The 27,653-nt window shown below is 43.9% G+C and overlaps 1 protein-coding gene across 1 annotated transcript; it reads right to left on the reverse strand.

The window, feature by feature from the left end:
- Window positions 1-166: 166 nt before the first annotated feature.
- On the reverse strand, window positions 167-27,653 carry BMX (BMX non-receptor tyrosine kinase). Its single transcript, XM_053385274.1, has 19 exons — window positions 27,359-27,653; window positions 26,656-26,812; window positions 26,409-26,513; window positions 25,036-25,117; window positions 22,107-22,226; window positions 20,053-20,114; window positions 17,747-17,925; window positions 12,606-12,668; window positions 11,915-11,977; window positions 10,968-11,022; window positions 9,148-9,227; window positions 8,095-8,222; window positions 6,364-6,438; window positions 6,061-6,229; window positions 4,541-4,757; window positions 4,312-4,376; window positions 3,218-3,336; window positions 1,758-1,915; window positions 167-377 (listed from the first exon to the last, which is right to left on the reverse strand). Exons 2-19 carry the CDS (start codon window positions 26,800-26,802, stop codon window positions 303-305), a joined length of 1,962 nt encoding a protein of 653 aa, XP_053241249.1. The 5' UTR covers window positions 26,803-26,812; window positions 27,359-27,653; the 3' UTR covers window positions 167-302.

Here is a 27,653-nt window from a genome sequence, read left to right on the forward strand (position 1 = left end):
AAAAAACGGGGGGGGGGCTGTTCCCCCCTATTTTTCCAGTTTTTTTCCAGGCCTTCCCATCTCTACTGCTATATGCAAACTGCATTCTACTACAGATCCTCAGCAGCCTTAACAATCTGAAGAAGAAAAACAACCCATGAATATTTAAATAAAAATTCAATATGTGTTTCTCATGCCATTTCTTTTATTCATCTTTTAGCCGTTTCACTGGTTTAATAAATCATTGGGGCAAGAGTTTCCAAACCAGATTTTAGAGATGGCATTAGCGCAAGGGCTCACAAAAGAAAAGGCTGGACAATCCTTCAGTGCTTGTCATCTTCTCTGTGTGGTTCAATGAGAGAAAGCAGATGGCAAAATGTGGGACGTTTCTCAGGCAGCTGTATGAAAAGGAGAAACCAACCAACTCAGCGCCTGCCATTGATTGGTGGCCATTATTATTATTATTAACGTGATTAACAAATACAAAACACACAAAATCAACATGTAACAATAATTAAAACCAACATACAATAAAACACAGTACAGAAAGGAGAAGAAATTGGACTAAAAGATCTCCTCTAGCTGTGTAACCAAGCCATGGACATAACTGGGGCACCACCATCACCGAGAAGGCCTTGCCTTATATCACCACCCCATGAGTCACACCCACTGGGGGACCAAAAGGAGCTCCTCCAGCCATCGCAAGGCCTTGGCTAGTAGGAACCTTAATATGTGGGGAACATTCCGTGCCATAGCATGAAGAACTTTGGAAGGTCATCTACATTTCATTTATTGTTTCGTCTTTGGAAACTTTTGTCAAACAAGCTCCTCTTTGAGCATGTGATGTTCCTTGCTCATCCTCATAGCATTGGTCTATCTAGCCCAGTATTGTGTACTCTGACTGAGAATGGGTCTCCAAGGTCTTAGGCAGAGGTCTTCCCAATCCAAACCTTGAGAGCTTTCATCTAAGAGGATATCGGGGATTAAACCTGAGGTGTTTTACATGCCTTCTGAACCTGAACCCTCTCCAATGCCCACTACAAATGTGACCAGTCTGAACAGTACCTAAAAACAGGTGCCATAATAATAAAACATGGAGTGTATTTTTGGATCAGTACCTTTAAATAGTGCCTATGGCAGTACCACACACTCATAAACTTTTGGAGCGGTGTTAAAACTTTTTTTTAAAAATGGGGTCAGATGTGAAATGAAGGGTACACAGCTACTGATGCACTTAAGAATAAGGTTGACTAAATCAAAAGAGGTACACAAGCACATTTATTTTTTTCCAGGCGTACTAGGCTACAAAAACAGGACTACAGCTTTATTTTTCTACATCACAGCCTTCTTGTTTAAAAAGTCAAAGAAGCTTGTGTGTGTGTGTACGCGTGTGTGCGTGCTTTCCAGGGAAGGTAATGCTTCTCTTATTAATTTAAGCAAATCCTTTGACAAAATAATGCTTTTATGAAAACCATAATTGTTCAAGATTCCGTTCAGTTCTGATGTGTTATCATTTAAAGTCAGGCACCTTAGTCCAAACCACTGGACACACCTGGGACTCCTACACACTTAGTCTTCTCACTACAATGGAGTGACAAGTTCTGTGCTTGTGCGGAGTTTGTCCTCTCCCATTAAAATAATAAGTGAGCCTTTACTGACAAGAGAAGGTCCAGGCACACCCAGAGGCATACAGCTGCAAAAGACAGCAATAGTGGGGGGCGGGGGGGGAAGGTAAAATCACTTTTCTTTTTCAGCCTCAAGTCAACTAGGACACATACCTCATTCCAGCAGCTATACATTATTTGATAGATTGCCTGGGAAGCCAACTGCGGGCGATAAAGCCGATAGCCAAGGCAAACCTTTTCAATCACTTGCATGTTGTCATACTGCTCATAGGGTTGCTTCCCCAGAGTGAACACCTCCCACATTAAAATTCCTGTAGACATGTCCACAGAGTGGGGGGAAACAAGGTATTATCATGGTACATAAAACCCAGAAGGACATTACGAAATAAAAAATGGTTGCTTCCGGGCCATCTGTTTACTGAGCATTCATGTGGATTTGTTGGCACTAAGTTTGCAGGCAAGTTAAGAAGACGTCTGCTGTTTGTTGAGGTTCCATTCCGATTTGTTTGCAGGGATGTTAGATGACGAGGCATCAGGCAATCATCATCTCCCACTTTTCACTGTGTTTCCCCCATCGCTTTCCTCATTTCAGAATGTCGTATTTTGGTTACGCAAGACCATTCAATCAACTTCAGTTGTGCAACATGAATTTGCAAGGTGTGAGAATGAATCCCACCCCCAAATAGCAACAGCCTGGAAGCATCCTTATTTGTGTGACAGTTTGATATAGGAGCATCATATTCTGCATAAGATGCCCATTATTTATTTCATTCCATTCATGAATCGTTTCTCATAAAATATGCCAAAGTTATTTCACAGTAAAAACATGATGAAAGACCAGCTGTATACTGAATTGCCTCTGCTGTTTAAAAACCCACAGCCTCTCTCGCTAATTTAAGTGTTTATAACTTGTTCTTGTTCCGTCATGCATTTTTTGTGCTACCAAGCTACTTCTCTTTGACTTCACAGTTACCTTTCCCCCCCCTTGAAAGTGCACTTGAAATATCCACAAGCCCAAAAAGGAGCATGCCAGTCTCTGTGTGAACTGCTGGCAGCTGGTCCAAATGGGCAGGATGTGGAAAGGTGTGGCACAGTACAAATCGGCAACTGATAAACAGCATCCTTGTACTAGTTGCTGCCACTCCTGGGAGGTATCCTTTGCTCTGCTTTTTGTTTCGTGCTGCTATGGCTCGGCAGAAGTGGTATCTAGATTTGATCATCTATCTGACTGAGTATTTTTTTAAGACTGCTGTATTTCCAAAAGTGCATGAACACCCAAATTTTAATTGCTTTGGGACACTGAGCTATTTAATTAGGAAATAACGCCAAGCTGGAGAGAAAGAGAACAAAGAGCTGTCCATGCATTTGGAAATATATTTCCTATATGGCAAAGAAAGTCCATGCAATATAGACCTTCACAATCTGGGCATAATCCAACAGGGATGTGTCCTGCACAAGTCCTATTGGTTTCACTAGAAGAATTCCTTAGGGTGCATTATATCATCACTCTGTGCCTGATCAGTCACAGGTCCATCCATTTATTTAGATAAACAACATCTAAGGGCTTTTCTTCACTTCATGTAGCATTTTCAATAGTTGCATTACATACTCACCAAAGGCCCACACATCTGATTTGCTGCTGAACTTGGTATAATGAAAAACCTCTGGTGCTGACCACTTCACAGGAAATTTAGTTCCTAAAGAACTCACATACTGGTCATCAAGCACATATCTATAAGGCAAGATTCACTTTTTAGGATTCACGGAGCAAAATGAAGGATGTATCCGAGTGACACCTCAGTTGAACCTACTCTGCTGAGCTGTCTGCCAAAAACAACCCGATGGTTATACCCAATGACAGGCCTATAACTAACCGATAACTAACTTAGATCCATTCATGTCAGTAGGTTCACTCTGAGTAAAACTGAGCTGGCTACAACCCAGTAATACAAATATCAAAATATTGGTTATCAAATCACCCATCTATCCGTTTTTTGTAGAAGCTGGTTTGGACATGGAATGCGAAAAGAAAATTCACAACAACCTTCTGGCAAATGTAAAGTATGTTTCTTATAAACAGTATCAATATGAAAACTCCCCAAGATCCTTAGATAACCACTAGCTTGAGGCTAGTTTAGGGATGGACAAATTCCCCCACCCCCGCCTTGCCCCCCAATAATTTACAGCTCACTATGAAGCAGAGATGTTTCTATTTTTAAAAAATCCATCTCAAAATAGTATTTAAAAATGTATTAATATTTTAAGAAGATTCAATCCATATTTGATACATAAGCCAGGAATGGGATGAGGATTGCCAAAACATTTTTCAGGCAATCTCTGTATGAAGACAGACAAAAAAACCCAACAACCCTGAGGGGGTTGTGCACTAACACTCCCTTACTTCAAGAAGCAGTGGAGAAAGCAGCTTCTTTTAAAACAAACAAACAACCTCAAAACCTTGATTTAGCTGCTGTCTGTGATGCTGGTAGCAGTAACGAAACTCTGATCTTAGCCACCCGGCCATGAGTTTCTTAACCCAGGATAACTTGACTGCAGTTTAGTTCCAGATTATTTGAGAAGGAAAATGTGGTGCCTTTTAGGTTATCATGAGAGCTGCCATTTTTGAATGTCTCGTTAATGTGTGTGTGTGTGTTTTTAATCAGCATTATAATATTTTCCCCCATTGAAGCTAAAGATTGAGACTTACCTTGTCATTCCAAAGTCGGACACCTTCACTGTAAGATCAGTACCAACCAGGCAATTTCTAGCAGCCTTTGCAGAGAGCACAAGAAACAAAATCAGTTTAGAAACAGATGTGATGCTGATCAGTGCTGTGAATCTCCTAAATCACCCCACCGCCCCCCCAAACAACCACAGGTTGTTAAAAAACAAAAAAAATCCACACCCATTCCAATTTCTGCTTTCCAAGAACTTACCAAATCGCGGTGTATGAACTGATGTTCCTCAAGGAAAGCCATTGCTTCACAAACATGGTAACACATCTCCATCAGTTGAAAGGGATGCAGCCCTTTGCCATGGGCTTTTAAGTAACTAAGCAAGCAGCCATTAGCCATATATTCAGCCACTATGTAGATGGGATAGGTCTTTGTGCAAACACCATACAATTTAACAAGTTTGGGGTGATTCAGTTTCCTAAAACGAAGTAGTGGATTTTAACACTTATATAAACATACACGGGGCACTTGCATGCACCTCCAGAAACCCATGCAATTATTGTCTATTCTCAGTCCCCCGTCCCCCCCCGAAGCTACATAAAGACATAATAATTAATAATAACACAGTGTAAGGGCTGAGCGATACTAGTTGGATCAAAAATATAGTCAAGGAAGGCTTGACATGGGTAGTGCTTCAATAGGGATTGCAGTGCAAATATAAAACCCATATTGGCCAGAACATCCATTTATATGCATCAGAAATGTTTTCGTCTAAAGGACTCTGGGGTTGCGGCGCTCATCTCGCTTTATTGGCCGAGGGAGCCGGCGTACAGCTTCCGGGTCATGTGGCCAGCATGACTAAGCCGCTTCTGGCGAACCAGAGCAGCGCACGGGAATGCTGTTTACCTTCCCACCGGAGTGGTACCTATTTATCTACTTGCACTTTGAGGTGCTTTCGAACTGCTAGGTTGGCAGGAGCAGGGACCGAGCAACGGGAGCTCACCCCGTAGCAGCGATTCGAACTGCCGACCTTCTGATCAGCAAGCCCTAGGCTCTGTGGTTTAGACCACAGCAAATCATATAATTTTAGAGTTGGAAGGGCCAAGAAGGTGATCTAATCCAATGCCCTGCAATGCAGTAATGTTTTGCGTAACATGGGACTTGAACCCATAACCCAGAGATTAAGAGTCTCATGTTCTGCTGATTGAGCTGAAGTTGAAATTATTGCATGAACGATACGGATGCTATGTCTACAGTTGCCAAAAACTTTAAACAACCCCCTTTGGAATATTTAACAGAGGCAATTAAAAAATAGGTAAAGGGTGCTTAAATACTTTACTCTGCCCCTGAGAGCTGCTTATTGCCTGTCCCTTTCGTTTATTGAATTATTGCAAATGTTTTTATATCACCGTTCAACAAAGGTTTCCAGGGCAGTTTACATAAAAGGAAGCGAAGGAAAAATCTTAAAATACAGAAGACAAAAACTAAAAGGCTTCAAGATCTCAAAAGCCAAATCAATACAATAAGCAGGCTCACATTAAGGCTGAAAGGCTTGGAAGAACAGGGCGCTCTTTGCCTGGTGCCAAAATGACAACAAAATAGGTAGAATTCTGTGGAGAGAACAGGTGCCACCACGGAGAAGGCCCTCACTGTGGCTGCCACCTGCATTGCCTCAGACAGGGCTGATACTGACTGTCAGAATGCAGAAACTCTACTGCAGTTCCTAATGTACGGGTAGGCACATATGGACTTAGTGTCATTTAGGGAAAACCCTTGCTTACATCATGGTTTCAGCTTCTTCCAAGAATTCATCTTCAGACATTGACCCTTCCTTGATCATTTTAACAGCAACGTATTTCTTTTTCCACTTTCCCACCTGCACCACTCCAAACTGACCACTCCCTATTTCCTTCAGCAAGACAATATCTTCACGCTTTAGCTCCCAGGGGCCTAAGTTTGATAGAAAGAGTTGTTATATTAGATCATATATATGTTGTTGTTATTTGGTGTGGGGTTTTAGAGAAAGGTTTCCTGGAAAAACTATTACTAATTTCCTACCACAGTCAAAAAAGGCTTTCCCCTACCTTTTCCCAAAGGTGCTGTGGATGGAACTTTGTTTGCCTTCGTAGACACTGCATGTCGAAGTCTTGTAACTATACCTAGAAATTAAGTTCACCAAATAAGGTAAGTTTGCTGAGAAAGGGAACCTGTGTCTTAAGACCTGCATGAGAGGCACGGCTGAACGTTCCATCTATAATCATGGCACACTCCATGGCAACTCATAACAGGGTCTTCTCAGTTATGAGTCCCTGAATATGGAAATATGTTTGTCCCCTTTGTTGATGTCTTCTCAACTTCTCTCAACTTCTCAGTGGTAGAGAGCATCTGCTTTGAATGTAGAATATGTCCCAGGTTCAACCCCTGACATTTCTAAGGGCTGGACTCCAAACTTCATCGTCCCCAACCACTGGCGGTGCTGACTGGGACTAGTTGGAGCTGAGGTCCTGTAATCTCTGGCAGGCCGCAGATTCCTGATCCCTGATTTATGGGAATAAGCATGACCTACTTCCAAGGGGGGGGGTATTTACTGTGACTAAAATATGCAGATAACTGGAGAAATCAAAAGCTGTTGTCAAATATAGTTAATGTTCTTTGTCTACTTTTGCCTGGATCTGTAATAGTTATTATCATTTATAGATATACAGTGGTACCTCGGGTTAAGTACTTAATTCGTTCTGGAGGTCTGTTCTTAACCTGAAACTGTTCTTAACCTGAAGCACCACTTTAGCTAATAGGGCCTCCTGCTGCCGCTGCTGCACGATTTCTGTTCTCATCCTGAAGCAAAGTTCTTAACCCAAGGTAATATTTCTGGGTTAGCAGAGTCTGTAACCTGCAGCGTATGTAACCTGAGGTACCACTGTAAAGGTAAAGGACCCCTGGACGGTTAAGTCCAATCAAAGGCGACTATGGGGTTGCGGTGCTCATCTCGTTCTTCAGACCAAGGGAGCCAGCGTTTGTCCACAGACAGCTTTCCGGGTCATGTGGCCAGCATGACTAAACTGCTTCTGGTGCAACGGAACACCGTGACAGAAGCCAGAGCGCATGGAAACGCCATTTACCTTTGAGCCACAACAGTACCTATTTATCTACTCACACTGGTATGCTTTTGAACTGCTAGATTGGCAGAAGCTGGGACAGAGCAACGGGAGCTCACCCTGTCATGGGGATTCGAACCGCCGACCTTCCGATCAGCAAGCCCAAGAGGCTCAGTGGTTTAGATCACAGCGCCACCCGCTTCCCTTATCATTTACGCAACACTTGAAGATGTTGGATCTTTCCACAATAAAAAAACCCCAATAAATAATTAACAATTTGCTGTCCTTTCTTGAAATTCAACATCAGCTGCAACTGCACTGCCCAATGATAGGACCAGCAATGGTAAGCCTTAGTAGAATCTTCTCAGGCTGCAATTCTATGCCCAGTTGCCTTGGAGTGAGCCTCACTGAACACAATGGGACTTACCTCTGAGTAAACATGTTTAGGCACTGCCAGTATTGCCATTTGGAAACTGAGGCTAAGAGAGAGCGGTTTGCGCATAAGTCTACCTAGCTGGTCAGAGAATGAAGTAAGATGAAGATTGGGAATTCCCAGCTCACACTCTTAGACTACAATCACAAATACACCTAGTAAGGAGTAAGACCTACATTGAACACATGTGTAGACATGTGTAGGATTGTACTAAAAGCAAACACACACAATAGGGAAACTGACATTTGTGAACACAATGCAAATCATGAAATGATAAAGCGATTTACCTGCTGAATTATGCTGATGATAACGAATAAGCTCAGGAACTGAATCAAAACAGTAATTCTCAGCCAGGTAAAACTGTTTTTTGTTGTTTACATTGACATGGTAGTGTTTAACGATTCCTTTTTTATCTCTGGAAAAAAATGAAGACAAACCATTCCAGCTAGCATAAGGAAAAGGAGAGGAATCTCTTAGAGGAGGGGTTTTTCAAAGCCCTCTTGGGAGAGCTAAACATTACTGAGGCCCACCAGTCACAAAGGGATGGTAGACAGAGATGGAGATAGACATAATCACCTGGCTATTACAGACATCATTCACTACTGATAACTAATTCCTTTGGTAACAGCTAAATTATTTGCTACAGCAATTCCCTTGTGGCAGAGTTCTATACAGTAGTTTAGCTTTCCTCAAGTTAAGTCGAGACATTGGTTCTGGAGGTATCATGACCTGGGCTGAATCTAGACATATATAAAAAAACACTGAGAATGCTTTTTTTTTTTTTAAGTTTAAAAATATATTGAATTTCCCATTAGCTCACCATCGCCATCTAGTGTCACATTTGTATAACACACTTAAAACACACTTTAAATGTTATATTTGCAGCTGTATAGCTGAGTCTTCAGCCTCTCTTTTCTTTTAGCAGAATTTGCTGATCCAAAGGCTCTAAGTAGAGAGCGCAATCTGTTTTATATTTTCCCCTTCCTTCTGTGTCTCCAAGTGTTTCTGCTCATCTCCTGTAATTTCTTCTCCTTTCATGTGTGTAACTTTTAACTTATTTGCCACAAGCTGTCAGTTCCTATCATACCTCCTGATTTCTCTCTCCACTTCCCACTCTCTCTGCCCGTTTCCCCATGAGCTTTAATATAGACAAGCACGTAGCACTGAAACCAGCCTTCAGAATAGGGACACTTTAATTTGAATTATATATGAACACAGATGCAATCTGAATCCAGAAAAAGCAACTGTACAGCTTGGTTCACATTTGAGGAAAGACCAATACATTAAATCAGGTATACATTATATTGGAGGGGTATATTATATATACCATGCCTACTTACCTGCAAGTCATGCTGAGTACAGATACAGTGTATTTCCCTGCATGGCTGGAATTACGAACCATGTAAGCCCCATCCTTCCCCTTTTAATAAAAACCAGAAGAGAACCTTTGTAGTAGTTGAGAGGATGGATGCTCTGTTAGTTTTTCATAAAATGTGAGGCCTGTTTCATTGATATACACTCGTACCTTGGTTCTCGAATGCCTTGGTACTCGAACGCCAAAAACCCGAAAGTAAGTGTTCCAGTTTTTGAACGTTTTTCGGAAGCTGAACGTCTGACGGGGCTTCCGCTTGTGTGCAGGAAGCTCCTGCAGCCAACCGGAAGCTGCGCCTTGTTTTTTTAACGTTTCAGGAGTTGAACAGACTTCCGGAACGGATTACGTTCGAGAACCAAGGTACGGCTGTATTAGAGATGTTCTAAAAGTGCATCAAACTATGCTTTTGTATAGCTCCTTGCCAATCACCAAGGGTCAGTGCAAGCAAACCATATGCAAGGACGGACATCACCAACACACTGAGAGGCAGCTGACATGTTTATATCCATTGTTCACCCTACACACATATAAAATAAAGGTCTGAAAATGCTTTTTTTAAAAAGCGTTTTTAAAAATACGCTGAATTTTCCATTAGGCTCACCATCGCCATCTAGTGTCACATTGTATTTTGCACTTAAAACACAATTAAAACGTTTTATTTGCAGCTGTATAGCTGAGTCCCATGACTCCTTAATTTGCATCAGGAAAAAAATATTGAGGGGGGTAGGTACAGAATGGAAGACGTTAATTGGGAGGAGGGCTGGAAAGATCTTAGCCCTCTGAAAGAGAAATAATAGCATAGCCGCCCATCCTAAACACATTTCCTCTGAATTCAGTTTGTGATCTAATTATAATGTTTATGCGGAAGAGTTCATTTTCTTCAGGTATTCGCAGGGGTCCATTAATGGAGAGGCAGGAGGGGAGTCAGCTGCTTGTCTCATGAGTGTTCAACTCCCTCTTGATGCCCTCAAATTTTAAAGTTAACACTAAATGAATATTTTGAGTTGGCATCTCTTCCACTACAGTTTTCTAATTCCAGGAGTGTCAGCGCCATGAAGTAGACTTGTTTTACTCTCATTGGGAACAGGCAGGTGTGTGGCAGTGATGGGGGTTCTGATTGGGAGCACAGCCTGATCTAGCCTGGCCTCTCTGCATGTCAGAAGAATTAGCTATGCAGTGTGAAGCTGCACAACAAACAGGGCGTGTATAGTTTGGCCCTCGCTAGCTGCCTTGAGTATCATCAGGGGAAAAGGTGGGGTATAAAATATATAACAACAGCAGCAGCAGCAGCAACATCATAAGAAGGCAGCAATTTCAATTCCAACCTCAACTTTGGCACAATCAGTTATGTTTCCGTTCTGCTGAAGTTCTGTTTCTGCCAAATACTACATTATCCATCTCACTGCATGCTATTTAACATAATATAAATCATTCTTTTCATATGCTATGGATTTAATGTAAACAATGACATAATTGTTTCCATACCATTCACTTTGATGTAAAGGAAATGTTGAAACTCTGTATAAAGAAAGTCATTAATGGCGTATTGGTTGTAGGCTATATATATATATAAATAAACATGTTGTGAGTGAATACCAAGCGTATTCACTGGATTGATTTTCATTCCAGATCTGGGATAAAAATGTGAAGAACGGCAATTTCCACTTCCGTTTCTGACTGAATTCTCTGACACTCCCAGCCTGCACTATTACAAAGGAAGAAAGCAAATGCTTGCAGCTAAAGGCAATGCAGAAACCTAATAAATGTGTAGGAATTTTTAAATACTACCTTCTGCTGCAGCAGTTGCTCTGCCTGGGCCCTTGAGAGTTTACCAGCATACCAACTGCAACAAAAGAAATTGCTAACATATTACATTCACTGCATACAATTATTCTGTAATTGCAATATTATGGAGTAACACTTCCATTATTTGAACGAGGACTGAAGAATCTCTCCCGCACAATGAGCATGCCATGATTTTGGAATAAGGTTATCTGATTAATCACTTAAAGAATATGTTCATGTTGTTAAGCATCCCATGGGACAGGTTAAAAAGTTCTGAAACTCACTTTTAAAACCCTCACATATTTACTAAGCAGTGGCTGACACATGCAGTTTCTAAGTAAATACTTCTGTGAAACCTTTAAAGCCTTAAACTCCCTTGAAAATGAATTTTCAATTACTACTGTAGCATGGATGATTGCTGCCACATTTATTTAATGCTGGTACTACAACACCCCCCCATATATGTATACATCACTTCCCCCTACCCCAAATGCTTCACAAACATTATCTCATAAATCCTTACAACAGACTTCTTCCTAATTGCTGAAAAGTGCCCCAGCAGTCCTTACAACAGAGTATTGCTATCGGTACATGTTGCAAATGTTCAGATGTTCAGATGAGATGGAAAAAAATGAAAGCTTTTCTAGCACCACTCAAAAAGATTGTGGCTGGTCTGGTGTGTGTGTGTGTAATGGGAGATTTGGAACACCCTTTAGATGGAGGAGGAAGAGTGGGATGCAAATACACCAAACAGTAAAAATGTTTGCACAGACAGAAGCATGGGGAAGCTGGCAGTAGCAGTAGCGCAGTGTATATCAGTGCCAGCAGGATAGCGCATTTATATCTCTGCTTGCCTATCCTGTAGTAAAGGTCTTTCTGCACTGAATACTTAAACTAATGCATTGTGCACCGCCATCCCAATGGTCAACCACACCCAATATCCGCCTCACTCATTATTAGCAATGCTTTCCTCCTCTTCAGTTGATGACGCTTTAGCTGTATCGACGCTTCTTCTGCGAATGCAAAAAAGGCACAATGACTTCTCCATTTACTCGCCCGGTCATCAGAAGAACTGCAACACTGATATTAATCTACACCTAGGCGACAGTGAGGGACGCGGGTGGCGCTGTGGGTAAAAGCCTCAGCGCCTAGGGCTTGCCAATCGAAAGGTCGGCGGTTCGAATCCCCGCAGCGGGGTGCGCTCCCGTCGTTTGGTCCCAGCGCCTGCCAACCTAGCAGTTCGAAAGCACTCCCGGGTGCAAGTAGATAAATAGGGAGCGCTTACTAGCGGGAAGGTAAACGGTGTTTCCGTGTGCTGCGCTGGCTCGCCAGATGCAGCTTGTCACGCTGGCCACGTGACCCGGAAGTGTCTGCGGACAGCGCTGGCCCCCGGCCTCTTGAGTGAGATGGGCACACAACCCCAGAGTCTGGCAAGACTGGCCCGTACGGGCAGGGGTACCTTTACCTTTTACCTTTAGGCGACAGTGAGCCAGAAAGACCACGATCTGACTCAGAATAAGGCTGTTTCCTATGTTCCTCACTGAATCTGAGGGAGCACAGCCTAGTCACTCCTGATTTAGCAGAATAAATATATGGATTCTCTCTTTGGTATACTCAGAATAAAAATGGATGGTGATTTACCCTGGTTTTTCAGTGGCCTGGGATACCTCCTTCAAATAGACGCGGGGTGCAAAGCCCTCATTTCTGCAAATGAAAAATACAAAAAAAGTTATCTTTAAAAACCTACATGAAGCACTTGGAAGGAAGACGATGAGCAATAAAACGAAACAAATAGAGACCAGGTGACATGAAGTTGCCATGGTGTTTCTGCTGGTACTGCAGGATAATTGGTGCCTTCCATCCATGTGGGATCAGGGGCAGCAATGTGGTTGGCGGATAATCATGGTGCTGCTAGTGTCTTTGTGGAAGTGAGTATCATAATTGGTTTATTAACTCTTTATTATGATTGGGCTTTTCACATTGCTGCTGGGACAACATCAATGTAAACTCTGGCATAACAGGAGATTACTTCACTGGCTGATAGGACTGCACAAGTCAAAGTATGTGCAGCCAGCTAACCTCTCTGGCTCTTGCAATTTTTCCAATCTCAGAGAACTCCAATTCTTATACAAGCACTTCCCATGTTGTAGATGTAAGTAGATCATATGCACAAGTACTCATCATGATTATTCATAAATAACATTTACGTCCCACCTTTGCTGTTTGTATGACAGCATACATATGATTTCTCCCCATTTTATCCTCACAGAAACCCTGTGAGGTGGATTAGCTGAGAAGGACTTTGAACGAATCAAAGTCTCATGGAGCTTCTAGGCTGAGATTTGAACCTAGTCCAAGACTAATAATAATAATACTTCTTCTTCTTCTTCTTCTTCTTATTATTATTATTTATTTATACCCCGCCCATCTGGCTGAGTTTCCCCAGCCACTTTGGGTGGCTCCCAATCAAATGTTAAAAACAGTACAGCATTAAATATTAAAAACTTCCCTAAACAGGGCTACCTTCAGATGTCTTTTAAAAATAGGATAGCTGCTTATTTCCTTCACATCTGAAGGGAGGGTGTTCCACAGGGTGGGCGCCACTACTGAGAAGGCCCTCTGTCTGGTTCCCTGTAACCTCACTTCTCGCAATGAGGGAACCGCCAGAAGGCCCTCGGTGCTGGATCTCAGTGTCCGGGCTGAACGATGGGGGTGGAGATGCTCCTTCAGGTATACAGGGCTGAGGCCATTTAGGGCTTTAAAGGTCAGCACCAACACTTTGAATTGAACTTTGAATTGAACTTTGAACTGAACTTTGAATTGAACACTTTGAACACTTTGAATCAACTGTCAGGGAACTGCCATCAGAGAAACACAAGCAGCTCATCATCCCATCATAGCAATCAGACAGTCCCTGAAAGCAGCTTGTGCAGAGAGGCATCATGAGCAACCCAGCCGGAACCGGAGGAGCAGGAGGAGCTGGAGAGGGTCCAAGCCTGGAAGAAAGGTACCGGGTGTTGGAGGTCCAGCTAGCGCTGCAAACGGCGAGGCTAGATGAGAGGAGGGCGCAGGATGCAGAAAAGGCAAAAGGCGCCCGACTAGCAAGAAAGATGCCAGGATTGGTGCAGAAGTTTGGGGGGGACCCCAGGAACTATCAAGCCTTTAGGACAGAGATGCAGTATGCTCTCAATCTGCAGTTTGACGACTTTCCCGACGAGGAATCGCGAGTGGCGTTTGTGGTTGGCCATCTCGAAGGGGGGGCGAGAGACTGGGTTAGACCCCTGATGGCAGGGAATAATGAAATCCTGAAGGACACGAGGAAGTTTTTTCGCGCCATGGACTTGATGTTTTCCAGCGAGATTGAGCAGGGAGTGGTGCGCAGACAGTTGATGGCTTGTAAACAGGGGAGCCGATCTGTTCGTGAGTACTGGACCTGAGGGGGGCATACAACCTGATACGGATAAGGAAGGGGGATGAATGGAAAACCACCATGTTCACCCCTTTGGGGGCTTTTGAATATCTCGTTATGCCCTTCGGATTACAAGGAGGCTCAGCATGTTTTCAATCGTTCATGAACCACGTCCTGGGACCTCTGCTCTACAAGAATTGCGTGGCCTTCCTAGATGACGTGTTAATATATTCAGAGAATGAGGAGCAGCATGTAAAGGATGTCAGGGAAGTGCTGAGCCAACTGCAAGCAAACCAGCTGTGGGTGAAATTGGAGAAGTGTCAGTTTCACACCAAGGAGGTGGAATTCCTGGGGTACCGCTTGTCAGACAAGGGATTAGCCATGGATCCAGGCAAGGTCCAGGCGGTGCTGGAATGGAAGACGCCGAAAACAAAAAAGGATGTGCAAAGATTCTTAGGGTTTGGGAACTTTTACCGTAAGTTCATCAAGAACTTTGCCCACTTAACGGCTCCCATCACGGACTGTCTCAGCAGCAAGAAGAAATTTGTTTGGACGGCAGAGGCGGAGCAAGCATTTGAGGAATTGAAAAGGGCATTCGCTTCGGAAGAACAGCTCCTGCATGTGGATTTACAAAAACCAATGAGAGTGGAAACTGATGCATCAGACCGGGCGGTGGGGGCGGTGCTTCTTCAGCCGGGGAAGAATAAGTCGGAGTGGAGACCGTGTGCCTTCTTCTCGTGTAAGCTAAACAAATCCGAGAGGAACTACACCGTATATGACCGAGAACTACTCGCCATTCACGAAGCGTTCCGGAGATGGAGACACTTACTAATTGGTGCACAACATAAGGTGCAAGTGTGCACGGACCACAAGAATTTAGAGTATTGGAGAACGGCACGAGTGCTCAACCAACGACAAGTGAGGTGGGCACAGGAGTTCTCCAAATTCCATTTTGAAATTTGCTATGTGCCAGGTCCAGAAAACGTCAGAGCGGACGTTCTCTCACACAAACCTGAATATTTGGAAGGGGGGGGGAGCACCCGAAGAGAGACATCATCCCAGAGGACCGCTGGGTGTGTGGGGCGGCCTGGGTGGGGCAAAGGGAACTGGTAGAGGAAACGGTGAATGATGAATACGCCCAGAATAAGCTCAGAGGTTTAAGGAGAGAGGGAGAAGACCCCGGAGGTTTTGAAGAAAGAAACGGGGCATTGTATTACAAAGGGGCACTATATATACCCGAAGGGGAATTGAGAGGGAGAGTACTCAAACAGCTGCACGACAATCCCACAGCAGGGCATTTTGGGCAACACAAGACCATGTGGTTGGTTACCAGGGAATTTTGGTGGCCCAAGGTGAGGGAGGATGTACGGGAGTATGTAAGAGGGTGTGACCAATGTCAGAGAGCCAAAGGAGAAAGGCGGGCGCCGGCGGGGTTATTAGAACCGTTACCCACACCAGAACGACCGTGGGAGGCGGTATCGATAGATTTTATGACTGATCTGCCGAAATCCAAGGGGAAAACCGCCATACTGGTCGTAGTAGACCTGTTAACTAAGATGGGCCACTTTGTAGCTTGCTCACATGCAGTCACGGCGGAAGAGACAGCGAAATTGTTTGTAGAACATATTTTTAGGCTGCATGGCGCCCCCTTGAGGGTGGTCTCCGACAGAGGGAAACAGTTCACGTCCAGGTTCTAGAGGAAGCTCATGAGCTTACTGCACGTAGAGGTCAATTTTTCGACTGCCAGGCACCCTGAGACCAACGGGCAGGCGGAGAGAGCAAACGGTATCCTCCAACAATACCTGAGGTGTTATGTCAATGACAGAGAGAACGATTGGGTCGAAAAGTTGGCACTAGCGGAATTTGCCTACAATAATGCGGAGAATGTGTCTACCGGGATGAGCCCCTTTTTGGCTAATTATGGGTGCCACCCCAGGGCGTTTCCAGGGGGAGGAGGGGAGAGATGGAGTGTCCCGGCCGCCGAACATTTTGTAGAAGAAATGGAAGCGATCCATCGTCAACTACAACTCAACTTAGAAAGGGCCAAAGAAGAATATAAGAGGCAGGCAGACAAGAGCAGAAGGGAAGGTGAAACCATTAGGGTGGGGAGTCAGGTGTGGCTGTCAACCCAAGGGTTGCCGTTCAAGGGGGGTTGCAAGAAATTGAGACCCAAAAGATTGGGACCATTTGAGGTCATTCAACAGGTCAACCCAGTGGCTTTCAGACTCCGGTTACCGAACCACATGAAACTGCACCCAGTATTCCACAGGTCATTACTGTCACCGTATAGGGGGGAAGGTGAAGGGGTCTCCACACGGGGGCCAGTCTTAGAAGAAAGGGAAAGCAGCAACCATGTGGCGGAAATCATCGACTCCAGGTGGAAAGGTAATCAGGTGGAGTATTTGGTCGCGTGGGAAGGGGAACCGGAGTCGGAAAACGCCTGGGTGATGGCAGAGGAGGTCAATGACGAGATCTTGATCGAAACGTTCCACCAAAGGTTCCCCAGGAAACCTCAGTCAGTAGCGAGGTTCCGGAGGGAGTACTTTGGCACCACCGACGGAGGAGGAGGAACTGGAAGGATTCAGGGAATCGGAGTTGGAAGAAGGAATAGACTCCGATGAGGAGGAGTACTTAGAAACCAGAAACAGCAACCGGTGGAGGGAAGTGTTCGAGACTTCGGAAGATGAGGGAGGTTCTTTCAGGGGTTTTGCTCCCTCGCCTCCCGCAGAGGAGGGGAGGGGAGGTGGTGAAGGGGGCCCTGGAGGGGAGGTGGATGTCAGGGAACTGCCATCGGAGAAACAGGAGGTGAAAGGGCTCACAGAGGCTGAGAGAGACTTATCAGCTGAGGAGGGGACCAGCAGGGGGAGAGGAGGAGCTCCAAGGGAAAGTGAGTCGGAGGGAGGGCTCAGAGACACTTCAAGCGAAAACAGTGGGGAGGTTTCAGGACCTCCCATAGGGACACCCACTCCTCGCTGGAAACTGTCACGCCGAGAGTCCAGAAGACGCGTTTCCGTTAAGGAACTTTTATGCTGGAAGAAGTTCCGTAAATGCCCACTGTCTGATTCTACAAGCGACTGACGGAGCCATGCTTAAGGAGCTCCGTCACAGACAGAGGTTTGTGGACTTAGCCAAACTCTGAGGGACTAGGAATTTTACGCACAAGCAGCTCATCATCCCATCATATCAACCGTCCAGTTCATGCACCATCTGAATTGATCATTAGACAAGCTTTAAACAAAATAACACAGTGGGTTTGTTTGTTAAACTGGAGTAATTCTTCGTTAGAATTCTTCTGAGTACATTGGCTAACAAAATATGAAAACTACACCTCAGTAATAAGCAAATCTCTCTAAACAACGCAGAGGAAACTTACCCGTCCAAATCCTTCACGAGCCACCAATCAGGAGCCTCATCGTGCATAACATAATATTTATTGTTTCTCACAAGAGGAACATCAGAGTTTCCTTTTGGCTCATAATTATAAATAGCTACTGCTTCTTTCAGACATGACTTGTCAAGTTTTTGACCTGGAGGTTGATGGTCGTAGTTGTTCTGAAAGCCGGTAACATAAGATATGCCACACAGAGAATTTAGAGAAAGAAATCATTGCCGTTTCAACAACAACAACAAATTACACAGCATTTTTCAAGTGTCCAGTGTACTTTACAAGTGTAATCTCATTAATCCTTAAACTGCGGCTAAGGAAGTTTAAGAACAGAAAAATCAGTATCTGTAATTTGTACAATTATAAGATGCCAACGAACTATGAATCAATCACTGACCTACAGCACCCTCCCCCACTCCTGTGTCTGCCCACAGCTTGGGAGTGGGCCATTGGGAGTAAAAATGTTGCCCATTTCGGAACAATTTGGGACAAAGTTATCATGAATGTTCCATGTATATGCAAAGAGAGCGCTAGGGGTCAAGAGTCACAAACAACTATTAAAATGGTATCCTGAGTCATCCTGTTTGCTGACTTGCCTGTACAGTCTAGAGCAGAAGTGAATCATCCTGCGCTTGCTCAACAAGCAAACAAGCAAACAGGCTACCACTTGGGTTTGCAGAAGAGATGGCCTATGAATGACTACCATTGTCAGGGGGATCCAGTGTGAAAGGTAGGTAGAGGTACCATTAGGTCCAGTCGTGGCTGACTCTGGGGTTGCGACGCTCATCTCGCTTTATTGGCCGAGGGAGCCAGCGTACAGCTTCTGGGTCATGTGGCCAGCATGACTAAGCCACTTCTGGTGAACCAGAGCAGTGCATGGAAACACCGTTTACCTTCCCGCCGGAGCGGTACCTATTTATCTACTTGCACTTTGATATGCTTTTGAACTGCTAGGTGGGCAGGGCCAGGGGCCGAACAACAGGAGGTCACCCCGTCGCAGGGATTTGACATGCCGACCTTCTGATCGGCAAGTCCTAGGCTCTGTGGTTTAACCCACAGCGCCACCTGCGAAAGGTACACCCTTCTGATTAGGTTTAGGTTTAGGTCATTGCCAGTTCACTGCATTTCTTTATGGAAATCCCATCAGAAACAACAAACCTATGGTTGCTGTGAGGCTACTGATTGCATATAAACAGGCTATACATTATACATCATAGATCAGAGAATTGCTTTAAGCTGCTTAGAATCTCCTTGCAAGAAGTGCTAAATCACAAGCTGCCAAGGAGATAACATGGGAGTTGGGCCAGATGACCAGGAGGAGGTTGGGGAACTGAAAGGGGAAAGGTCCTGAAAAGCCCTAAGATCAAGTGCTGGTGAAAGCTGGAAAAAGGGAAGTGCCACCAGATGTTTCCTGAAAAGTCCTTAGATCTAGTGCTAGTGAAAACTGGAATGCTTGACAATGTGTGTGAAAGTGAAAGGACATGGGTATTCTCAGTGGAAAATACTGAGCTGATATTAAATCCTGGTAGCAGGAGCTGAAAGTACAGAATTAGCCTTGAAATGGTCAAACCCAGTGAAAATCCTGTCTATGTATAGAGTTGGCACAGATATAATCTAAGATTGTATATTTTGGCCTGGACATAGAGGCGGGTGAACTATTTTAGATGCCCAGAGTGGAAATGGGGTCTCAGCAGACATTTAAGCTAGAATGCTGGCTCATGAAAACTGAGTAAGTTGACTCAGTTTCAAGATTATTAGCAGAGTCAGTGCGTATGGCAGATAAACTGACTTAATGGGGGGTGGGTCTGGTGGTCTTATCTGTGCTTGGCCAATAGAGATGCTTAACAGCTTGATATCACAAATGACCCTTTGTGGGGCTTGGCATAGATAGCTGCGGGGTTATAAAATCACACATTCATGGCCATCTCTTAATAATCTGATTCTTGTGATGAGTCCCCTTTTGGGAAATGTCTTTGTATGTGTAAGCATGTTAACTTTCTGCTATAACTTTCAAACTTCTTTACTGTAATAATTCTGGAATAAAATTCTCTAGTACCTATTCCTGGTGTGTTCTGGTGTCTGAATAACTTGGTCCAATCCCTTACAAGTTTTGAGAAGACGACCCTACATCACCATTTACGTGATTTAAAAAGTCTACTCTTTCCATCTGTTGCAAGAGAAAGATGAGGCAAGGGCCCGTCTTCCTTCAAACAGTCCCACATTGTTTTTCCTAATGGAAGTAGAATATCTAGAGTATAAACAATCCATATTGACTGTGGCAAATCTTTATTCACCTGTGTTCCTGGTACCGGTGGAAGCGGTTTCACTGCACTGCTTGCACTGTGAAGAATGTAATCTATATCAAGAATTAAGGGGGGAAAGGCTGGGTGAAATTAATGGGTGAAATTAATGCCCTGAATCTCCACTGACAAGCAGACTTGAGAAAACCCTTTGTTTATTACCATAGGAGTAATGGACTAACCCAGAGTGGGCTGCATTGTTCCCTCATTACCTTTTGAGAACAAAATCTGGTTGAAAACAGACTGTGGGGTTACAATGTGGACCTTGGTCTAATCCATTTATATTCCTACACTCTAAACAAGCATGGTATAAACACGCTTCTTTAAAAGCCTAAACTGTTTGAAAAAGGCAGTACTTAACTGCATTGTGCTGAAAACCTCAGAGTCTAAAGGGTGGTTGGGAAAAGTTCCTTCCTCCTCATCTAACTGTACAAATTAACTGGCAAACAAAACAGTGATGTTTTGTGCCAAGAACTCGGATGGAGAGCAATATTTGCATGTAGATAGTTTGTTTTGGAAATACTTCAGCTCACTGACATTTGCAGCTTTGTAAAAACAACAGGGCATTGCTTATTTCTCTTCCAGCAAATTTGCTGTGGTTCCCCTCTCACTGTTGGGAAAGGCTCAGTCTGAGCAGTACTACTTCCATCTGTAAGCGGGTTGCTCTTCTTCAAATAAGCACATATGGTAGGGCAGGCATCTCCAAACTTGGCCCTCCAGCTGTTTTGGGACTACAGTTCCCATCATCCCTGACCACTGGTCCTGTTAGCTAGGGATGATGGGAGTTGTAGTCCCAAAACAGCTGGAGAGCCAAGTTTGGGGGTGCCTGTGGTAGGGGAAAGCTAGGCTGGAACGCTCCCCTCCAATATGCCAGTTTTCTATATGGACAGATTTGATTGATTGATTGATTGATTGATTGATTGAATGAATGTATGGAGCAGGAGCATCCAATCATGTAAACCCCCACCTGCAATCTGAAATTATACACCCCAGATACAGAGGGTGGTACAGTATTTAACCAAGTTATACTCAGAGCAGACCTACTGAAATTAATGGCGCTAACTTAGTCATACTAAAAGGCTCAGAACCGCAGTACCTTAAGGACCACCTCTCCCCATACAAACTGACCTAGACCCTGCACTTGTCATCTAATAATAATAATAATAATAATAATAATAATAATAATAATAATTCATTTATACCCCACCCATCTGGCTGGGTTTCCCCAGCCATTCTGGGCGGCTCCCAACAGAATTAAAAGCACAATAAAACATCAAACATTAAAAATCTCCCTAAACTCGCCTTCAGATGTCTTCTAAAAGTCAGGTAGTTTCCTTGACAACTGATGGGAGGGCGTTCCACAGGGCGGGTGCCACTACCAAGAAGGCCCTTCTCTGTGTCCCCTCTCCCTGAGAGGTTTGGAGAGTGGCAACACAAGAAAGGACCTTTCCTGTGGTGGCTCCCTGGTACCACTGGGACTGTTATGATTTTTTTTCCTGTGACTGTTTTATTGTTTCTTATTATTGTGTTATGTCTCAATTATGTTTATAATGTTGTACACAGTCCTCGGATCTTTGAATAAAGGGCGGTATATAAATTGAATAAATAATAGATCATAATAATTTCAGTGGGCTAAACTGAGTTGAATGTCACCCATAATAATTACTCACACCATGCATTTAAATCACTAGGACAATGCTTTAAACAGTTATGGTGGTTTCCCTCAAAGAATTATTGGAGCTGTGGTCCGCTAAGGATGCTGAGGGCTGTTAAGGAAACCTCTATTCCACTCCAAGAACTACAATTCCCAGAGTGCTTTAACAGTCAGTCACCCTTCACATGGGCTTACTGTTACTGACATCTTTGTTGCTTTTATTGCAAAAGTGTGGTTTTGGTCTGTATACTGCCTTGTAATATTTTATATGAAAGGGCAGTTTGTAAAAAAAAGAAAGAAATACAAATGCCTTAAAAAACAATATTGGAAAGGGCACAAAAAGCCTCAAATTTCCATTGTACGAATGATAGAAAGAGATGAAACAACACATTACACTTTCCCCAGATTATGCATCCAGGAGCCGCTTTGCAGGTTTGATTGCAGCACAGGAACTTCCCATTGGAATAGAATCTGCTGTGGTACTTGTTTAGTAAATCTGTATTGCCCAGAATCTCTGGAAAGCATAGAAAACAGAGGAGGTGGGGGTGGCAGGGGAGAGAGAGGAAGAGACTGAAAATGTTTTCTGCTATAAAACAATATAGACTAATAGCTCAGATGTAGGGCCAATTCACATGGACAAGGTGCGAATGCTGAGAATATGGACTGAGGTCAGGGCTGGCCCTGCCATTAGGCAGATGAGGCAACAGCCTCAGCAAGCAAATGTTCAGGGATGGAAACCAGTGGTGAGGTCATAGTGGATAGGGCTGTGGTTGCCCCAGGGCCTAGCCTGCACCTCCTAGGTTGCTACACTCAGAAACAGTGGAAGATGTTGTCCTGCTGCAAGTCTTGAAGTAAGGTTCAGCCGGGGGTCCGGTCAACTTTTGCTCATGGAACAGGAGGGACTCCATTTTGGTTTTCGGCTCAGGCTGCACAATATTGTGGACCAGCCCTGACTGAGTGTATCAGTGTAGTGATAACTGTACTAACAGTTTAGAAATAGTTGACACTGCACTTCTATACACGTTCTGCTCAAAAGGAAGCTTCAATGGGACTTATTCCCAGGTCAGCAGATACAGGATTGTAGCTTTAGCCTCTGGTTCAGAGCTCCCGAGTCCTCTGTTACTTTAAAGCATTTATATACCACTTTACATCACCTTAAATTTCAAGGTAATGTACAGCATAAACATAAAATAAGACACTAAAACAAAAGTAAAAGCAACAGATAAAATCTGACTTCTTTTTTTATATATACATTGCACATACTGAACTTCAACCTGAGCTGGAATTCCTCATTCTCTTGCATGAAGGGGGCAGTTTTGCACACATAGGGAGATGCCTTATTTACGTGTGTGTGTGTGTGTGTGTGTGTGTGTGTGTGCGCCTTCCAACAAGCCTTTTAAATCGAGATCTTTCCCAGCCTGCATCTGTATTTGAATTGTTTCAAAGGTGTTTGTAAAGACGTCCCGTCATTTGTTGTTTGGTGCCCTGGGCACCTTGGGGGGGAAAGCAGGGTATAAACTGAATGAATAAATACCAAGTCAGAACATTGATCCATTGGGCTTAGGCAGGGGATACCTCCAGCCCTACCAGAAAATACTGGGGCCGTCTGAATGCAAAGCAGATGCTCTGGGCCTTCCTTATGAAGCTTTCTGCTTCCACTGGAATGAACAGGGGAGCTGTGTGTGTGTCCATCAGCCCCCAAAATGTCAAAGAAGCACTGACGTTGAACTTGTGGCGTAGGCATATACACTATGTGTGCTAAAAACCAGAGCCGTAGCTAGGTGATCTTGCGCCCCTGGCAGGACCATCAAGATTGTGCCCCTAAAGGTAAAGGGTAAAGGGACCCCTGACCATTAGGTCCAGTCGCGGACGACTCTGGGGTTGCGGCGCTCATCTCGCCTTATTGGCTGAGGGAGCCAGTGTATAGCTTCCGGTTCATGTGGCCAGCATGACTAAGCCGCTTCTGGCGAACCAGAGCAGTGCACGGAAACGCCGTTTACCTTCCCGCCAGAGCGGTACCTATTTCTCTACTTGCACTTTGACGTGCTTTCGAACTGCTAGGTTGGCAGGAGCAGGGACCGAACAACGGGAGCTCACCCCGTCGCGGGGATTCGAACCACCGACCTTCTGATTGGCAAGTCCTAGGCTCTGTGGTTTAACCCACAGCGCCACCTGCGTCCCTTAGATTGTGCCCCTAGCCACAGACAAATTGGCTCTTCTTTCTGCCTCTCCTCCGACCACGCCCCCTGCATCCATTCAATTCCTCACACACTTTACCTTGTAATGAATTCTTTTTTTTTGGTAATGAATTCTGATTGAAGGAAGTCGAAACAGAGAGAGGACACCAAGATGGGGAAGGCTGACCTAGATGACGGTATATAGGCATCTCCCCACTTACGCGCGGGTTAACTTCCGGGCCCCTGCGTGCATAAGTGAAGTCACATAAAGTGGGGAGCACCCCACTTTAATAGGGAGGAGGGCATGGGAGTCAGCTCCTTGGAGCCAAGGTTCCTTCACGCCCCCTATAATATTTGAGGAGGCCACCCCACCCCCAGTTACTGGGCATTGCCATTCAATTAGCAAGCATGCACTCTATCTTGATTATACAGGGTGGTGCTTACCTGCCCCCCCCATATATTTTATTCAACTTGGCACCCTTGAAGGAGGGTGCGCAAGAGGAAAGAGAGAGAGAGAAGTGACAAGTGACTAGGCAGGCTGGACAGGGCGCCCAGCGGAGGGTCTCGGCAGCCGATTTTGCAGGGCCCCCCCACCTGCGCCCCTGGCAGGGGCCCACCTCACCACCCACTAGCTACGGCCCTGGTAAAGGCTAGGCAGCCACCATAAAACACACATGCCATTTAGATAGTTGCAAAAATTAGTTTTCAATTTCAAAGCGGCTAATCTGCTAAAAAAAAAAGTTCAATTGGTTTACTGAACTCTGAAAGCCTCCCACAGTGTTTTCTTCTTCAAGCTGTTCTGTAAAGAGCTTTCTCACAAAGGCACTATCAATTTCCTTAAGTCAGCCAAGTTTCAGTGGTACCTCGGGTTACAGATGTTTCAGGTTACAGACTCTGCTAACCCAGAAATAGTACCTTGGGTTGAGAACTTTGCTTCAGGATGAGAACAGAAATCGCACGGCGGCAGCAGGAGGCCCCATTAGCTAAAGTGGTGCTTCAGGTCAAGAACAGTTTCAGGTTAAGAACGAACCTCCGGAACGAATTAAATTCTTAACCCGAGGCACGACTGTATTTGGATTGGAAATCCTTTCAGGTTAGCTGTGAAACGTTAAAGAGTCCTCAGAGTCTGATGAAACACCTTGTTACCTTTATGCAAAGCTTCCAGCCATCGGCTCCGGCTCTCTTCGTTTGCAGAGAAAACATACAGGAGGCCACCTTTGTACACAATCTATGCATAGGAGGAAACAGTTTTGGTGTTACTGAGCACTAAAATAAACAATGCACTGCTGGCCTGCCAGATGCTGGTGTATTTCATGCGTGATATGGGTGAAACCAGTATAATTTCAGACACTGCCATGTGCAGAGAGTTATAAATTACAGTGCATGGCGGGGGAGGTAGATGAATTAATTCAAGCTGTGCATACAACAGATTTGAATGTGTATATTTGGGAAATCAGTCTGAGCTGGGTTTAGATCTGAATCCAGAATCAATATCAGCAAAAAAATATAAAAAATAAAATGATAAGACACAATAGGAAAAATATTATCAGCCCAAAAATTCAAATAAAACAAAAACATGTCATCAAAAAGCAGCGTTACACCCAGCATTTATCATAATAACAGCAGAAATGAGTTTAAAACAGCTCCCTATGCCTCAAATGATCTTTCAAAGCATACTTTGCAGCAAAGTATTATCTGGGTAGGAACAAGACAGGCCACTGCCCTAGAAAGGGTGTTCCAAATACAGAAGTTCTGTGGAAACCAAATAATTCATCTCCTAGGTTCCAGGTGCTTGCGCTTGGTTCAGTTTCCCGGGACTGAGGGGAAACGGAGACTGTGGTGTTTTTAGGATGTATGGTTTATTTATACATATATACAACCTGAGCCTACGATGGAAGGGCTAACGGCATTAACACCCCAAGAAGGTCTTTCTTCTTCCTCGGATTCAAACAGGAATCAGGCATGACTCTGTCTCTCCCAATTGCCCAGCCTGCTGCCTGCCCCTTCTCCTTTCTAGCTCTCTCTTTTCCAACTCCCAGCACTGGCCTTTGCCTACCAGTGAGTTGAAGGAGGATGGCTCACCTATTTGTTATCCGGCACAGAGCCACTTCTTTTGTTACCTCATTGGCCCATACTTAGGGGCCCATTACTTCACTAGGAAGCTAGCCTGGCTATTCCAGGAATTGAATCCCTGCTGGATCCAGGCATTAAAGGGGGCTCAGGCATACAGTCTACCCACCCTAAACTCATAACAACACACTTGCCAAAACATCTGGTAAAGGCTTCCTTTCGGCGTTGCTACATTTGAGTTATTGGAGGAGACGTTTTTTCAAGATACCTGAACAAGTATACCAAGCCACTGAAGGAGGTCTTTTGGCTGAAACGTCTTGGGCTACCAGTACATATTCATCAACATGCTGAGGCAGAGCTTTCTCTTTTTGGAGGGGCATTCAAACTATAGGCACCACCCAGCAAATATGAATTCGCTACCGAAAATATTTTATTGTGTAGAGTTTTACCTGGAAGGGATACTGCCTCTCTGGCGGGGCTGGTTCATCTAGATTCACTACCTCCGCACATCGAATTTTCTTAATTTCTATCGACCCTTTTCTGGTTCCTTTTTTCTAAGAACATAAAAGGAAGTAGGGAGAAAGTTTCCAATGCCCGGAAGGAGGAGTACATAACATGAAAAGGCATTAGGCAGAGGTTGAATACCCAAGAATCTCTTACCCGCTTACACTACATTCTAAGAAATCTATTTCTCACCTCTTTGTCATATTCATAGTAGGAAAGGCTTGTTTTCGTAAGAACAAAGAGTCGTTCTTTGTAATTATTTGGAGATATTTTTTTCTTTTGCTGAGACTTCTTCATCAGCAACTCTTCTAGAATGATTCTGTTCTCCATGGTTTCCATTTTACGGTTACTGAAAGAGCAGGAAATGTTCCAAGTTAGAGAGCACCAATTAACCAACTGCAAAACTGAATCGAATTTGCAATTAAAATAATTCAATGTCAAATCTGAGTCTGGAACATAGCCCTTGTTACATATTATTTACCTACTCTCAAAATAAACAGCAACATAGAAACATTAGTTCCTTTCACTAAAATATAATGCTTGTAAATAGTCCCATTTATTCCAGTGGATCCTGACTTTCAAATAGGCACATTTATAAATATAACCCAAGCAAAATTATGTGCAAGATGGCAATTCTGAAGCAAAAAACCCAACAAATTAAAAAGAGCAACAAAAGGAAACATCGGTATATTTCCTAGATTGTACAGACCTAAATAACGCTCCCAGGCTTAATCCACAAATATCACTGGAAATGTCAAAAACGTAACTTGCACTTATTTTAAAAAGGTCATATGCGTACAGGAATACTAAAAGGCAGTAGAATTCATTATGTGATGCCATAATGCGTACAAAATAATAATACTAGTAAAATAAAATAAGAAAAAATGAGGCTTACCTCAACAAGGCACTTCCTACAGAGACAATATTCCTCTTCTCATGATGGATTCAAGAGGAAGTATCCTTCTCATTGCTTCTTTTACATATTTACCAAATATAGGAATGTCTTTCAGGAGTTATTTGCATACAACTCATATTGTCCAACATCCCCTTTCCCAGTTATAACACACCTGTCTCTTGTTAGTTCGTCCATTTTTTATACTAAGAAAAATATTTTCCAATGAATTGTTTGGGGTACGTTTTCACAAAGCGACACAACTGGAGTTTTTATTGCTTGTCTTCCACTGCGGGAA

This window comes from Podarcis raffonei, chromosome 4, assembly GCF_027172205.1.
Source record: "Podarcis raffonei isolate rPodRaf1 chromosome 4, rPodRaf1.pri, whole genome shotgun sequence".
Taxonomy (NCBI): Eukaryota; Metazoa; Chordata; class Lepidosauria; order Squamata; family Lacertidae; genus Podarcis; species Podarcis raffonei.

What these genes read in the sequence shown, in the direction of transcription:
- BMX (XM_053385274.1), bottom strand. Translation starts at nt 26,802, where the DNA reads ATGGAAACCATGGAGAACAGAATCATTCTAGAAGAGTTGCTGATGAAG. An exon ending in GTACTCAGCATGACTTGCAG is followed by an intron (nt 8,223 to 9,147) that starts GTAAGTAGGCAT and finishes ATTTTTTTCCAG; the next exon opens with AGATAAAAAAGGAATCGTTA. An exon ending in CACAGCACCTTTGGGAAAAG is followed by an intron (nt 6,230 to 6,363) that starts GTAGGGGAAAGC and finishes TATCAAACTTAG; the next exon opens with GCCCCTGGGAGCTAAAGCGT.